The sequence below is a fragment of the Bombina bombina genome, chromosome 4 (assembly GCF_027579735.1).
Source record: "Bombina bombina isolate aBomBom1 chromosome 4, aBomBom1.pri, whole genome shotgun sequence".
Taxonomy (NCBI): Eukaryota; Metazoa; Chordata; class Amphibia; order Anura; family Bombinatoridae; genus Bombina; species Bombina bombina.
In genome coordinates this window covers 872,458,210-872,474,403 of record NC_069502.1, presented here as the reverse complement: position 1 = coordinate 872,474,403, position 16,194 = coordinate 872,458,210, and the positions used below count along the sequence as shown (strand labels likewise).

Sequence of the window (16,194 nt, the reverse complement as noted above, 5' to 3'; positions counted from 1 at the left end):
AGGACAAAAAAAAAAAAAAAAGTACCATCGGAGGGGTTCAGGAATCAAAATTTGTTGCAGTTGAGTGAAGGTTAGACGTTTATTATTGAGAAGAATGTCCGCTACTATATATAAAGACCCTTATTTTCCGATTTATTTAGTTGTTTTCTATAGTCTGTCGGAAGTAGATATTTCACAGGTAATTAAGCAGAGTATTCTGGGAATAGTAATATGTTTTTTGTCATGGTTTGCCAGTGACATATAGAGGTTAGTTGCTGGGAAACAATTTTGTGATTTATGATTATATGCGTGTTTGTCCCAAATAAAATCCTCCGGGGAGCTACACCCTCCCATATCTGATTCCAGATTAGTCCATATATCTATATTTTCAACCCCTAAAAAAGCTGTCTGTGTAAGCCTAGATGCATGATAATAATCTAATAAATTAGGGGCACCCGCTCCTCCTAGCCGTCTGTGTCGGTTCATGATCTGAGAAGGGATTCTCGTATTTTTGTGACCGTTAATAAAGTGGAGAGTATCTGACTGTAACGATAATAAGTCTGAACGGTGTATTGAAATGGGGAGTGTTCAGAAAAATAAAGGAGTCATGGCAAGATATTAATTTTGACCACAGACAGTCTGCCATACCAGGAAAAGTTATATAGTTTCCACTTAATTATATCTTTTCGGATCTCTTTATATAGTGGGTGGTAATTTGCCTTGTATAAATCTGTGAATTGGGTAGTTAAGTTAATCCCTAGGTATTTAATGTTTCTTAACCCATGAGAATGTAAAATGTGCTTCAATTAATTTCTTAGTGTGGGCTTGTAATGCAATTGGCATTGCTTCACACTTATCTATATTTACTTTTTATTCGGATATAATAGAAAATTGTTGCAGAATGTTGTAAAGATTTGGGAGGGAGATCATAGGTTTCGTCAATGTGAGTAAAACATCATCAGCGAATAGGGTTATCTTGTAGTCAGTGTTTTGTATGATTAGTCCAGTAATGTCAGGTAAGTGTCTGGTACATGCTGCTAAGGGCTCCATGCAGATAGCGAAAAACAGGGGGGAACAACGGGCAGCCCTGCCTGGTTCCGTTTAATATCGGTATGGAGTTTGAATGATGGTCGATAGCTCTGACAGTTGCCATGGGATTAGAATATATCTGTTTTAGTGCATCCATAAAAGGGCCTCTAAATCCTAGTCGGCTCAAACATGTAGATCCATTCAATTCTGGACCAGATGAGCATAATATCATACGCATAATATTATCAGGGGCTTTTCTGCCTTTTATGAAGCCGAACTGGTCCGGGTGGATGATATCAGGTAACGTGTTGTAGTCTGTACGCTAAGATTTTAGTAAATATTTTGATGTCTTGATTGAACCAATCAGGTCTAGAGCTAGAACGCGATTTCAGATTTTTCCCTGGCTTGCGTATTACCACTATTCTAGCTTGGAGATCTGATGAAATCGCATGGTCCTGCATAATATAATTTGAGAATTTGACTAGATGGGGTGTTAGAGATGTTTTGAATAATTTATGATATAACTCAGGGAGGCCATCAGGTCCCGGGACTTCCCTGGCTTCAAGTCCCGAATGGCTCGCAAGACTTCAGTGGATGTGATATCTGAGTTCAGTGTATCTCAGTCCTGATCCTACAATAAGGGTAGCTGGGATTTGTCTAAAAAGGTGGTCATTAAAGTCGTTGTTTGTGGAGAGTGTGAAACTTTGGTGCCGTCTTAGAGGGCACCATAGTATTTTTTATACACTACTGGAAGACATTTTTCAGTGGCAAACTCAGACAAACTATATATTATTGTTTTTTTGTTTTTCAAACTATAACATTATTTTATCTATATCAAATGTGAGAAATCCACAACAAAAGGTGAAAAATGTATTACAATTTAATAAACAAGATTGTAAACAATACAGTGAGCTTTTTTTTAATCAACTCTATAGTCAAAACTGTTGTGGATCTATAGCTGTATTAGGCAAAATTTCTAAAATAAGCAGACATTAAAAATAACATGGAGCTTTTCTATAGAAATTAGCTATTGAACTTCAAAAAGGAAATGGGCTTTTGGTTATATTTATAACTTATATAGGGACCCTGCATCCCCCTGGGGATGGCAAATACACTGGGCCACCTCATAAACACTTGAGGTGCAGAAGGGGCCTCAAACAGCTCCAAAACTGCATGCCCCAGGGGGTCAAATGTAGTCATCCTCAGCAGTTGGTATTGTGTGGATGACAACTACATGTCACTCTCTGCATTTAGGAGATTAAGCTCTGATTTCTTTTAATATGAGTTTTCTGATGCCTAATAAGAGTATATTTCTGAGTAAAACATTTCCCACATTTAGAACATGAAAATCCTTTCTCCCCTGTATGAATTTTCTGATGCATAATAAGATTGGATTTCTGAGTAAAACATTTCCCACAGTCAGAACATGAAAATGCTTTCTCCCCTGTATGAATTTTCTGATGCGTAATAAGAGTTGGTTTCAGAGTAAAAGATTTTCCACAGTCAGAACATGAAAATGCTTTCTCCCCTGAATGAATTTTCTGATGTGTAATCAGAGTTGATTTCTGAGTAAAACATTTCCCGCATTCAGAACATGAAAATCCTCTCTCTCCTGTATGAGTTTTCTGATGCATAATAAGATTTGATTTCTTTATAAAACATTTCCCACAGTCAGAACATGAAAATGCTTTATCACCTGTATGAATTTTCTTATGCGTAATAAGATTTGATTTCTGAGAAAAACATTTCCCACAGTCAGAACATGAAAATTCTTTCTCCCCGGTATGAATTTTCTGATGGTTAATAAGAGCTGGTTTTAGAGTAAAACATTTTCCACAGTCAGAACATGAAAATGCTTTCTCGCCTGTATGAGTTTTCTGATGCGTAATAAGAGTTGATTTCTGAGTAAAACTTTTCCCGCATTCAGAACATGAAAATCCTTTCTCCCCTGTATGAGTTTTCTGATGCATAATAAGATTTGATTTCTGAGTAAAACATTTCCCACAGTCAGAACATGAAAATCCTTTTTCTCCTGTGTGAATTTTCTGATGAGCAACAAGATTTTTTTTACAGTTAAAACATTTCCCGCCTACAGAATAGGAAAATGGATTTTCTCCTGTATGAATTTTCAAATTTCTATGATGAGATTTCTTAAGAAAAAATTTCCCACATTCAGAACACAAATTGCCCTTGTGGCGTCTTTGATTTTGAAGAAGATGTAAAGAAGCATCTGCACTCTGATCATGACTAGGATTATTGCAGTTTGTGAATTCACCTGCTAATAAGAAACATAGTGGGAGTAATGTTATTAATTACATAATTATTTTATCATAAAAACATTTTAACTCCTATGACATAGACAGTCCCCTACCCTTGTAGTAGACACTGTAACCACTAGACCTTTCCCCAGCTTCCATGCTAAGGTTTAAGGGCAGTTTACTTGACATTAGGCACTAATTTTAAAAGGACCATTGAACTTGACATTTTAACAACGTATAAAAATGTTTTATTATTTCAAATGAAACATTATTGCAATATACATTCATTATTTATTTTGCTGCCTTTTGCTGTTAAATACATCTAAAAAGTGTGCTTGTTTCACTTTCTCTCAGGGAGATTTGGGTTAATACTTTTAGGCAATTTATGTAAGCTTTTCTTTACTTCACCCCCCCCCCCCCAAAGATGCTCAGCAGTCACATGTTTGTAAAAGGTGGATTATCAGTTTTGCATGAACAATCTGATAGAAGCATTGTCTGCAATAGTAGCTAAATTGAATTAGTGCTAAACTAACTTAAGGGAAGAGATAAGGGCAGGCTTCCCCAGTCTTAACTGCACATGCACAGAGTTTGTGCTATATCAGAATATTAGTTTGTGATTGGTTAGCAAGGATTCTTTTGTTCTGGGGGACAGGGAAATCTGTGAAATGAATAAACATAAACCAATATACTCATCTGACAAAATAAAGCTGCAGTTTTCATTGTAAAATTATTCGCAGATATGAAGGTTCAAAATCATGTAGTTTACAATTTGTGTTTAGTGGTCCTTTAAGAATTCCCACGTAGTCAAAGACCGAACTAAATTAAAATTAATGTTGTTTTTCTACCCAATGTATCTAGTCCTTTTAAAACTGTGTTCACAGAAACTTTTAGTAATACAGTAAATTTATGATTTAGAAAGAGAATTTAATTTTAAACATCTTTCAAATTTACTTATATTATCCAATTTGTTTTATTCTCTTGATATTCTTTGATGAAAAGCATATCTAGATATGCTCACTAGCTGCTGATTGGTTGCTGCACATAGAAGCATTGTGTGATTGGCTCACCATGTGCATTGCTTTTTCTTCAACTAAGGATATTTAAAAAATGAAGCAAAATAAATAATGGAAGTAAATTGTAATGTTGTTTAAATTTCTATTCTCTACCTGAATCATGAAAGAAAGAATTTGGGTTTAGTGGCCCTTTAATCTTTATAACTACTGCTTGTGTGCTAGAACAACTAAAACCACAAAAATGGCTCCAGGTGGTGTAGTATATCAAACCAATATATAAAATCTTCAACAGAGAGAAGAATCTCACTCACGTGTCAACTACACCTTATGGGATATTTAGCAGCTCCCCAGCCAACTGTATTACTCAGGCAATTCTGTTATACCATATAGATGAGGATTATTTAGCTGAAAATGTTTAGAGACCCCAATACAGCTAAACCAAAAGCATATCAACTTGTGACACATTTCCAAAATAATATCAAACCCCCACAGTTAATAAGTTAATGTAAAAAAGATTAAAGGGACAGTACAATGTAAAATAGTTTTTATATTAATGTATTTTCAATTACTTGTTATACCAGCTGCAGAGTATAAAATGTATCAGAAATTGCATTTTCAGATTTATTTGTGTATATGAAGTAGCTGGTTTTGTGCTTTTAATCACATCCTATTACAATGGGTTGAGTTTCAGGTAATATCAGGTCTCATTATGCTATCACTTTGTGTACACACACTTGCTTCCTAATCTTATATTTGTCTGGAAAACTAAAGCTCAACACTTAAAGAAAACAATCGAAAATTATGTCATTACTTAAATATCCTGCACCCCACTGGGAGTGTCATTTCTTCTGCTGGCTGTGTTTATTAGGCTATTCAATAGCTGAGACTCCAGTATCAAAACTTTCAATATAGGTTAGGATACCACAAGCTAAATCAGCTATTTCAAAGGCCAAAATAGGGGTAAAGGAGCTACTTGTAAACAATTGAATACACTCCAGCAGGTAAAATGGATCATTAGGAAAAATTTAAATGGGAGAATTGTTTTGTGTGAACTGTCCCTTTAAGAGCAGTTATATCACTGGAAAGAGGGTTAAGTTTAAAAGCGCTTTAATATGCAATATGAGTGCTTATTACTTATGTGAACAAAACATTTAGTTTTATTGTTTTAGAATGTTGCATTTTATGCCGTATATTCTTTACTTGTAATTAAGACCAGATTATCATTTTATATAAAAAGTAATATATAATATGTAAAATAAACTTTATTAGTGAACATACACATCACACAAGTACACTCACCTTTACCCTGTGTACCTCAGACCCGTCACACACATTCAACTATGCCGTTTCCCAGACACTTCTCACACGTACACTCACCTGTGCCCTGCAATCCTCACACATACACTCATTTGTGCCGTTTCCCCCAGATACTTCTCACACGTACACTCACCTGTGCCCTGCAATCCTCACATGTCGCACACATACACTCATCTGTGCCGTTTCCCCCAGATACTTCTCACACGTACACTCACCTGTGCCCTGCAATCCTCACACATACACTCATCTGTGCCGTTTCCCCCAGATACTTCTCACACGTACACTCACCTGTGCCCTGCAATCCTCACACATACACTCATCTGTGCCGTTTCCCCCAGATACTTCTCACACGTACACTCACCTGTGCCCTGCAATCCTCACGTCGCACACATCTGTGCCGTGTCCCAGATACTTCTCACACGTACACTCATCTGTGCCCTGCAATCCTCACACATACACTCATCTGTGCCGTTTCCCCCAGATACTTCTCACACGTACACTCACCTGTGCCCTGCAATCCTCACACATACACTCATCTGTGCCGTTTCCCCCAGATACTTCTCACACGTACACTCACCTGTGCACTGCAATCCTCACACATACACTCATCTGTGCCGTGTCCCAGATACTTCTCACACGTACACTCACCTGTGCCCTGCAATCTTCACACATACACTCATCTGTGCCGTTTCCCCCAGATACTTCTCACACGTACACTCACCTGTGCCCTGCAATCCTCACACATACACTCATCTGTGCCGTTTCCCCCAGATACTTCTCACACGTACACTCACCTGTGCCCTGCAATCCTCACATGTCGCACACATACACTCATCTGTGCCGTTTCCCCCAGATATTTCTCACACGTACACTCACCTGTGCACTGCAATCCTCACACATACACTCATCTGTGCCGTGTCCCAGATACTTCTCACACGTACACTCACCTGTGCCCTGCAATCCTCACACATACACTCATCTGTGCCGTTTCCCCCAGATACTTCTCACACGTACACTCACCTGTGCCCTGCAATCCTCACACATACACTCATCTGTGCCGTTTCCCCCAGATACTTCTCACACGTACACTCACCTGTGCACTGCAATCCTCACACATACACTCATCTGTGCCGTGTCCCAGATACTTCTCACACGTACACTCACCTGTGCCCTGCAATCTTCACACATACACTAATCTGTGCCGTTTCCCCCAGATACTTCTCACACGTACACTCACCTGTGCCCTGCAATCCTCACACATACACTCATCTGTGCCGTTTCCCCCAGATACACTCACCTGTGCCCTGCAATCTTCACACATACACTCATCTGTGCCGTTTCCCCCAGATACTTCTCACACGTACACTCACCTGTGCCCTGCAATCCTCACACATACACTCATCTGTGCCGTTTCCCCCAGATACTTCTCACACGTACACTCACCTGTGCCCTGCAATCCTCACACATACACTCATCTGTGCCGTTTCCCCCAGATACTTCTCACACGTACACTCACCTGTGCCCTGCTATCCTCACGTCGCACACATACACTCATCTGTGCCGTTTTCCCACAGACATGTCACACACAAACACATGTGCCCTACTTTCCTCAGATATGTCACACACATACACTCACATGTGCAATAGTTTCCTCAGATATGTCATACATGCACACTCACCTATCCCCTCCTTCCCAAAAACATGTCACACATGTACACTTACCTGTGCCCTGTATCCCTCTAATGTGTCACACACGTACACTCACCTGTGCTCTGCATCCCTCTCACGTGTAACACATATACACTCACATGTGCCCTATATCCCTCTAATGTGTCACACACACACTCACCTTTACTTAAATTGTCACATATTTCCTGCTCTGCAGCTTCTGACATATTTCTTAGCCACTGATCTTCTCTATGTTCTGTGTTACATAAAATCTTAGCATCGTTTTCACCTGGGGAAAAAACCCAACACTGTTTACAATTTCTGTAGTCTCTTTTTAAAAAATAGTTTAAAACAAAATATGAAAAATTGTGTAATTTAAGTTAAATACACCTGAGCCTTCATCACTAGAAGTCACGTCTATATAAAACCTTCCATATAATGAAATTAGCACAAGAGTAAACACATGTGTTAAGCAAGTTAGATGGATATAAGTTACTTTACTAGCTGCAAATACAGCCCTCGTAACCAATCAGCATTCCCATGTGAGGTGTATTACAGTTTTTTTTGTTGAAATTGCTTTTATTAACATTTGTAAAATTGTACAAATATACGTTTTACTCTAAACAAAGATTGAGTTAATTTTTTCCATATAACAATGCTTTTTTTCAGTAATATTTCTCCAACATAGGTGTGTCCGGTCCACGGCGTCATCCTTACTTGTGGGATATTCTCTTCCCCAACAGGAAATGGCAAAGAGCCCAGCAAAGCTGGTCACATGATCCCTCCTAGGCTCCGCCTACCCCAGTCATTCTCTTTGCCGTTGCACAGGCAACATCTCCACGGAGATGGCTAAGAGTTTTTTTGGTGTTTAAATGTAGTTTTATTCTTCAATCAAGAGTTTGTTATTTTAAAATAGTGCTGGTATGTACTATTTACTCTGAAACAGAAAAGAGATGAAGATTTCTGTTTGTAAGAGGAAAATGATTTTAGCAACCGTTACTAAAATCGATGGCTGTTTCCACACAGGACTGTTGAGATGAATTAACTTCAGTTGGGGGAAACAGTGAGCAGACTTTTGCTGCTTGAGGTATGACACATTTCTAACAAGACTTGGTAATGCTGGAAGCTGTCATTTTCCCTATGGGAACCGGTAAGCCATTTTCTTAGTTTAGTATAAGAATAAAGGGCTTCACAAGGGCTTTAAAGACTGGTAGACATTTTTCTGGGCTAAAACGATTACATTATGAGTATATTTAATGGATGTTATCTATAAATAGTTCTTTTAATCTTGGGGATGTATTAAAAAAAACGGCAGGCACTGTATTGGACACCTTTTTCACTGGGGGCCTTTTCTAGTCATAGGCAGAGCCTCATTTTCGCGCCACTAATGCGCAGTTGTTTTTGGAAAGCAAGGCATGCAGATGCATGTGTGAGGAGCTAAGAACCACTGAAAAAGCTTATAGAAGGCGTCATTTGGTATCGTATTCCCCTCTGGGCTTGGTTGGGTCTCAGCAAAGCTGATACCAGGGACTGTATAGGGGTTAAATGTAAAAACGGCTCCGGTTCCGTTATTTTAAGAGTTAAAGCAAATTTGGTGTGCAATACTTTTAAGGCTTTAAGACACTGTGGTGAAATTTTGGTGAATTTTGAACAATTCCTTCATACTTTTTCGCATATTCAGTAATAAAGTGTGTTCAGTTTAAAATTTAAAGTGACAGTAACGGTTTTATTTTAAAACGTTTTTTGTGCTTTGTTATCAAGTTTATGCCTGTTAACATGTCTGAACCATCAGATAGACGATGTTCTGTATGTTTGGAAGCCAAGGTTCCTCCCCATTTAAATATATGTGATGAATGTGACTTAGTGTCCGGACAAAGTAGGGACAATGATGCCACTGATAATGATGTTGCCCAAAATGATTCCTCAAGCGAGGGGAGTAAGCATGGTACTGCATCATCCCCTTCTATGTCTACACCAGTCTTGCCCACACAAGAGGCCCCTAGTACATCTAGTGCGCCAATCCTTCTTACTATGCAACAATTAACGGCTGTAATGGATAATTCTATTAAAAACATTTTGTCCAAAATGCCTACTTATCAGAGAAAGCGCGATTGCTCTGTTTTAGATACTGAAGAGCATGAGGACGCTGATGATAATGGTTCTAATGTACCCTCACGCCAATCTGAAGGGGCCAGCAGGGAGGTTTTGTCTGAGGGAGAAATTTCAGATTCAGGAAAAATTTCTCAACAAGCTGAACCTGACGTTATTATTTTTAAATTTAAATTGGAACATCTCCGCGCTCTGCTTAAGGAGGTGTTATCTACTCTGGATGATTGTGACAATTTGGTCATTCCAGAGAAATTATGTAAGATGGACAAGTTCCTAGAGGTCCCGGTGCCCCCCGATGCTTATCCTATACCCAAGCGGGTGGCGGACATTGTAAATAAGGAATGGGAAAGGCCCGGCATACCTTTTGTTCCTCCCCCTATATTTAAAAAGTTATTTCCTATGGTCGACCCCAGAAAGGACTTATGGCAGACAGTCCCCAAGGTCGAGGGGGCGGTTTCTACTCTAAACAAACGCACTACTATCCCTATAGAAGATAGTTGTGCTTTCAAAGATCCTATGGATAAAAAATTAGAGGGTTTGCTTAAAAAGATGTTTGTTCAGCAAGGTTACCTTCTACAACCAATTTCATGCATTGTTCCTGTCACTACAGCAGCGTGTTTCTGGTTCGAAGAACTAGAAAAGTCGCTCAATAAAGACTCTTCATATGAGGAGGTTATGGACAGAGTTCAAGCACTTAAATTGGCTAACTCTTTTATCTTAGACGCCACTTTGCAATTAGCTAGATTAGCGGCGAAAAATTCAGGTTTTGCAATTGTGGCGCCCAGAGCGCTTTGGCTAAAGTCTTGGTCAGCGGATGTGTCCTCCAAGAACAAATTGCTTAACATCCCTTTCAAAAGTAAAACGCTATTTGGCCCTGACTTGAAAGAGATTATTTCAGACATCACTGGGGGAAAGGGCCACTCCCTTCCTCAGGATAGGTCTTTTAAGGCTAAAAATAAGCCAAATTTTCGTCCCTTTCGCAGAAACGGACCAGCCTCAAATTCTACACCCTCTAAGCAAGAGGGTAATAGTTCTCAAACCTGCCACTGCTACTAAAACAGCATGAAGTATTGGCCCCCGATCCGGGACCGGATCTGGTGGGGGGCAGACTTTCTCTCTTTGCTCAGGCTTGGGCAAGAGATGTTCAGGATCCTTGGGCGCTAGAAATAGTTTCTCAAGGTTATCTCCTGGAATTCAAGGAACTACCCCCAAGGGGAAGGTTCCACAGGTCTCAATTGTCTTCAGACCAAATAAAAAGACAGGCATTCTTACATTGTGTAGAAGACCTGTTAAGAATGGGAGTGATTCATCCTGTTCCATTAGAAGAACAAGGGATGGGGTTTTACTCCAATCTGTTCATAGTTCCCAAAAAAGAGGGAACATTCAGACCAATTTTAGATCTCAAGATTCTAAACAAATTTCTCAGGGTTCCATCGTTCAAAATGGAAACCATTCGAACAATTCTTCCTACCATCCAGGAAGGTCAATTCATGACCACGGTGGATTTAAAGGATGCGTATCTACATATTCCTATCCACAAGGAACATCATCGGTTCCTAAGGTTTGCGTTTCTGGACAAGCATTACCAGTTTGTGGCACTTCCATTCGGATTAGCCACTGCTCCAAGGATTTTCACAAAGGTACTAGGGTCCCTTCTAGCGGTGCTAAGACCAAGGGGCATTGCAGTAGTACCTTACTTGGACGACATACTGATTCAAGCGTCGTCTCTGTCAAAAGCAAAGGCTCATACGGACATTTTCCTAGCCTTTCTCAGATCTCACGGGTGGAAGGTGAACATAGAAAAAAGTTCTCTGTCCCCGTCAACAAGAGTTCCCTTCTTGGGAACAATAATAGACTCCTTAGAAATGAAGATTTTTCTGACAGAGGCCAGAAAATCAAAACTTCTAAGCTCTTGTCAAGTACTTCATTCTGTTCTTCTTCCTTCCATAGCGCAGTGCATGGAAGTAATAGGTTTGATGGTTGCGGCAATGGACATAGTTCCTTTTGCACAAATTCATCTAAGACCATTACAACTGTGCATGCTCAGACAGTGGAATGGGGATTATACAGACTTGTCTCCGACGATCCAAGTAGATCAGGGAACCAGAGATTCACTCAGTTGGTGGCTGACCCTGAACAACCTGTCACAGGGAATGAGCTTCCGCAGACCAGAGTGGGTCATTGTCACGACCGACGCCAGTCTGGGGGGCTGGGGCGCGGTCTGGGAACCCCTGAAAGCTCAGGGTCTATGGTCTCGGGAAGAATCTCTTCTCCCGATAAACATTCTGGAACTGAGAGCGATATTCAATGCTCTCAAAGCTTGGCCTCAACTAGCAAAGGCCAAATTCATAAGGTTTCAATCAGACAACATGACGACTGTTGCATATATCAATCATCAGGGGGGAACAAGGAGTTCCCTGGCGATGGAAGAAGTGACCAAAATAATTCAATGGGCGGAGGATCACTCCTGCCACTTGTCTGCGATCCACATCCCAGGAGTGGAAAATTGGGAAGCGGATTTTCTGAGTCGTCAGACTTTCCATCCGGGGGAGTGGGAACTCCATCCGGAAATCTTTGCCCAAATAACGCGATTATGGGGCATTCCAGACATGGATCTGATGGCCTCTCGTCAGAACTTCAAGGTTCCTTGTTACGGGTCCAGATCCAGGGATCCCAAGGCGACTCTAGTAGATGCACTAGTAGCACCTTGGACCTTCAACCTAGCTTATGTATTCCCACCGTTTCCTCTCATTCCCAGGCTGGTAGCCAGGATCAATCAGGAGAGGGCTTCGGTGATCTTGATAGCTCCTGCGTGGCCACGCAGGACTTGGTATGCAGACCTGGTGAATATGTCATCGGCTCCACCATGGAAGCTACCTTTGAGACAGGACCTTCTTGTTCAAGGTCCATTCGAACATCCGAATCTGATTTCCCTCCAACTGACTGCTTGGAGATTGAACGCTTGATTTTATCAAAGCGTGGGTTTTCAGATTCTGTAATAGATACTCTGATTCAGGCTAGAAAACCTGTAACTAGAAAAATTTACCATAAGATATGGAAAAAATATATCTGTTGGTGTGAATCTAAAGGATTCCCCTGGAACAAGATAAAAATTCCTAAGATTCTATCCTTTCTACAAGAAGGTTTGGAGAAAGGATTATCTGCAAGTTCTCTGAAGGGACAGATCTCTGCGTTATCTGTTTTACTTCACAAAAGGCTGGCAGCTGTGCCAGACGTTCAAGCGTTTGTTCAGGCTCTGGTTAGAATCAAGCCTGTTTACAGACCTTTGACTCCTCCCTGGAGTCTTAATCTAGTTCTTTCAGTTCTTCAAGGGGTTCCGTTTGAACCCTTACATTCCGTACATATTAAGTTATTATCTTGGAAAGTTTTGTTTTTGGTTGCAATTTCTTCTGCTAGAAGAGTTTCTGAGTTATCTGCTCTGCAGTGTTCTCCGCCCTATCTGGTGTTCCATGCAGATAAGGTGGTTTTGCGTACTAAACCTGGTTTTCTTCCGAAAGTTGTTTCTAACAAAAATATTAACCAGGAGATAGTTGTGCCTTCTTTGTGTCCGAATCCAGTTTCAAAGAAGGAACGTTTGTTACACAATTTGGATGTAGTTCGTGCTCTAAAATTCTATTTAGAGGCTACAAAGGATTTCAGACAAACATCTTCTTTGTTTGTTGTTTATTCAGGTAAAAGGAGAGGTCAAAAAGCAACTTCTACCTCTCTCTCTTTTTGGCTTAAAAGCATCATCCGATTGGCTTATGAGACTGCCGGACGGCAGCCTCCTGAAAGAATCACAGCTCACTCCACTAGGGCTGTGGCTTCCACATGGGCCTTCAAGAACGAGGCTTCTGTTGATCAGATGTGTAAGGCAGCGACTTGGTCTTCACTGCACACTTTTACCAAATTTTACAAATTTGATACTTTTGCTTCTTCTGAGGCTATTTTTGGGAGAAAGGTTTTGCAAGCCGTGGTGCCTTCCATCTAGGTGACCTGATTTGCTCCCTCCCATCATCCGTGTCCTAAAGCTTTGGTATTGGTTCCCACAAGTAAGGATGACGCCGTGGACCGGACACACCTATGTTGGAGAAAACAGAATTTATGCTTACCTGATAAATTACTTTCTCCAACGGTGTGTCCGGTCCACGGCCCGCCCTGGTTTTTTTAATCAGGTCTGATGAATTATTTTCTCTAACTACAGTCACCACGGTATCATATGATTTCTCCTATGCATATTCCTCCTTTACGTCGGTCGAATGACTGGGGTAGGCGGAGCCTAGGAGGGATCATGTGACCAGCTTTGCTGGGCTCTTTGCCATTTCCTGTTGGGGAAGAGAATATCCCACAAGTAAGGATGACGCCGTGGACCGGACACACCGTTGGAGAAAGTAATTTATCAGGTAAGCATAAATTCTGTTTTTTATACGCAGTATATCATAATATTTGAAAAAGAGAAAACACATGAGACATAACAACAACTTTAATGTTTGTATTCTGCTCTTTTATTTAGGCCTATGTAGTTATGCTATGGTAGGTGTTTCAACTCTCTGTTTCAGGGTAGTGCAGTGTCTGTGTTTGGCTTCTGAGTACATGATCCAGGGTTCCCATAAGGCTAAGAACTGATCTTTAGTTGATAATAGGTCCGCTGCAGAGCTGGACATCTTGAATATGTATTCTATTTTCTGTTCTATTAAAAATAAAGCTGGAGGTTCCGTTTTCCAAAATTTGGCCAGACATAATCTTATGGCTGTGCAAAGTAGTGCTATCAGTTTATTTGGTTTTTTATTAAGCCCTTTTACTGGGAAATGTAATAGTGCATGCTCCGGAAGGAGTTCCACTTCTTTTTCAAATAGTTTACTTAACAAGTTAGCTGAGTCTTGCTATAAAGGCTGTATCTTGTTGCAGTGCCACCACATGTGTAAGTAACTACCTGTCTCTCCACAACCTCTGAAACATAGACTATTATCTCTACCTCCTATCTTGGCTAGTCTGGTGGGGTATAAATACCATCGAAATGCAGATTTTAGATAATTTTCTTGTAGAGAGGAGTTAAAAGTAAAGTAAGTACCTCTTCTTAATGTTTTAACCCAGAATTGGATGGGCCATTCTTTCCCTAGGTCAGTTTTCCATTTGCGTATTAGCAATGTTTTGGTATTGTGATTTGGTGTCTTGAATATGGGGTATAATTTAGCTATTGATCCTTTCGGTCTCACTTTGGAGAGGCATAGTGTTTCAAAGGAGGTGAGGTTACGTAGGGGTGTTGTTCCTAGGGCCTCCAAGACTCTAGATCTTAATTGAAAGTAGTGGAACCATGTGTGTTTGTCTGTGCAATCTACGTCGTTGTATTGTTGATTTTTGAAAAATTTCCCTTTAATGAGGGTATCTGCTATTCTATAGAGGCTTCTATTTGCCCATTTATCTTGAAATATTTTATCTATCGATGATTTGAGGTCTATCAGTGGTGCAATCAGTGAGTTAATGTTTAGTAATGGGAAGAGACAGGTGGTTTTATCCCACACAAATAGTTTGTGTGTAATGGCTATAAAGCTTTTTCCTTTTTGTGGGCTATTTGTCCTGGGGGTCCACAGTAGTTTTGCAATGTCATCAGTCCCTATAATATCAGCTTTTAATTGTACCCATTGGATATCGTCAGATCTATTATACCACAAGGAAGTTTGTGCCATTCTAGCCGCATTGTAATATATTAGGTGTGGGAGGCCTAGTCCTCCACCTATGTTGTGTTGTGTCATAATATTTTTATTAATCCTTGCTCTTTTGTTATTCCACATGAAAGAGAGGATATCTTTTTGCAATTTGTTACAGTCTACATTTGGTATGGAAATGGGAAGTGATCTAAAGAGGTAAAGAAATTTAGGCAATATCGTCATTTTGGTAGCTACTATTCGTCCTAAAAAGGAAATCTTATATTTAGTTCATTTGGCAATGAATTGTTTTATATATGACATAAGGGGTCTATAGTTGTGTTGATATAAGGTGTGTACATCTGTTGCAATATTTATTCCTAAGTATTTAATGTTTTTTTTCCCATTTGAAAGAAAAATGTATTTTAAGAAGCTTTTTGGTATTTGGTATATGGATGCCTATTGCTTCACATTTGTCTTCATTAATTCTATAGACTGATAAAGTGTAATATGGAATATAAAGGGGGTAATGAAAGTAAGGGTTTAGTGAGGGTGAGAATCACATCGTCTGCGAATAGGGCCATCTTATATTTTTTTGGCGCTATTGGTATTCCAGTAATGTCTGGGCAGTGTGAGACGTATTACATTTTTCATTGCTTATTGAAACCTCACTATAGCTCATTTAATTCTGGTAACATGTATTGCCTGGGGGAGAGAAAGTACCACAGTGATTTGATAGAAACATTATATAAAAAGGGATTTATATAGTTCAAGTCAAAGGTACTTTCTATTTCTTCAATAAAAGAGGAAAATGAATAGAAATAATAGAAGTTAACAAGTTTAACCTTTTAACTGATGAGCCATTTCATACCCTTGTGCTGAAGCCGTTTTCAGTCTTCTGCATTTATTGTATTTAGAATTCAACCCTACATACGTTATATCACAATCACCACAAATAGGTGAGTTTTCATCTGTGTGTTTTATTGGGTGGCAACTAGTGGCTCTAAAAGTGAGACACATCTCACACATACACTCACCTGTGCCCTGCATCCTTCAGACATATCACACACATACACTCACCTGTGTCCTGCATCCCTCTGACATATCACACACATACACTCACCTGTGCCCTGCATCCCTCAGACATATAACACACATACACTCACCTGTGCCCTG

At 39.9% G+C, this 16,194-nt stretch overlaps 1 protein-coding gene across 3 annotated transcripts in view; it reads right to left on the bottom strand.

The window, feature by feature from the left end:
- Nucleotides 1-1,872: 1,872 nt before the first annotated feature.
- LOC128657378 (zinc finger protein OZF-like) overlaps nucleotides 1,873-16,194 on the bottom strand; it is a 40,096-nt gene continuing 25,774 nt past the window's right edge. For 2 of the 3 annotated variants that reach the window (XM_053711708.1, XM_053711707.1), the window contains exons 7-8: nucleotides 7,446-7,553; nucleotides 1,873-3,286 (exon numbers count right to left, since the gene is read on the bottom strand). In XM_053711708.1, the coding sequence (XP_053567683.1) occupies nucleotides 2,259-3,286; nucleotides 7,446-7,553 (1,136 nt within the window). In that variant the 3' untranslated portion in view covers nucleotides 1,873-2,258. The remainder of the gene's footprint in view (nucleotides 3,287-7,445; nucleotides 7,554-16,194) is intronic. The other variant, XM_053711709.1, reaches the window with a different exon arrangement.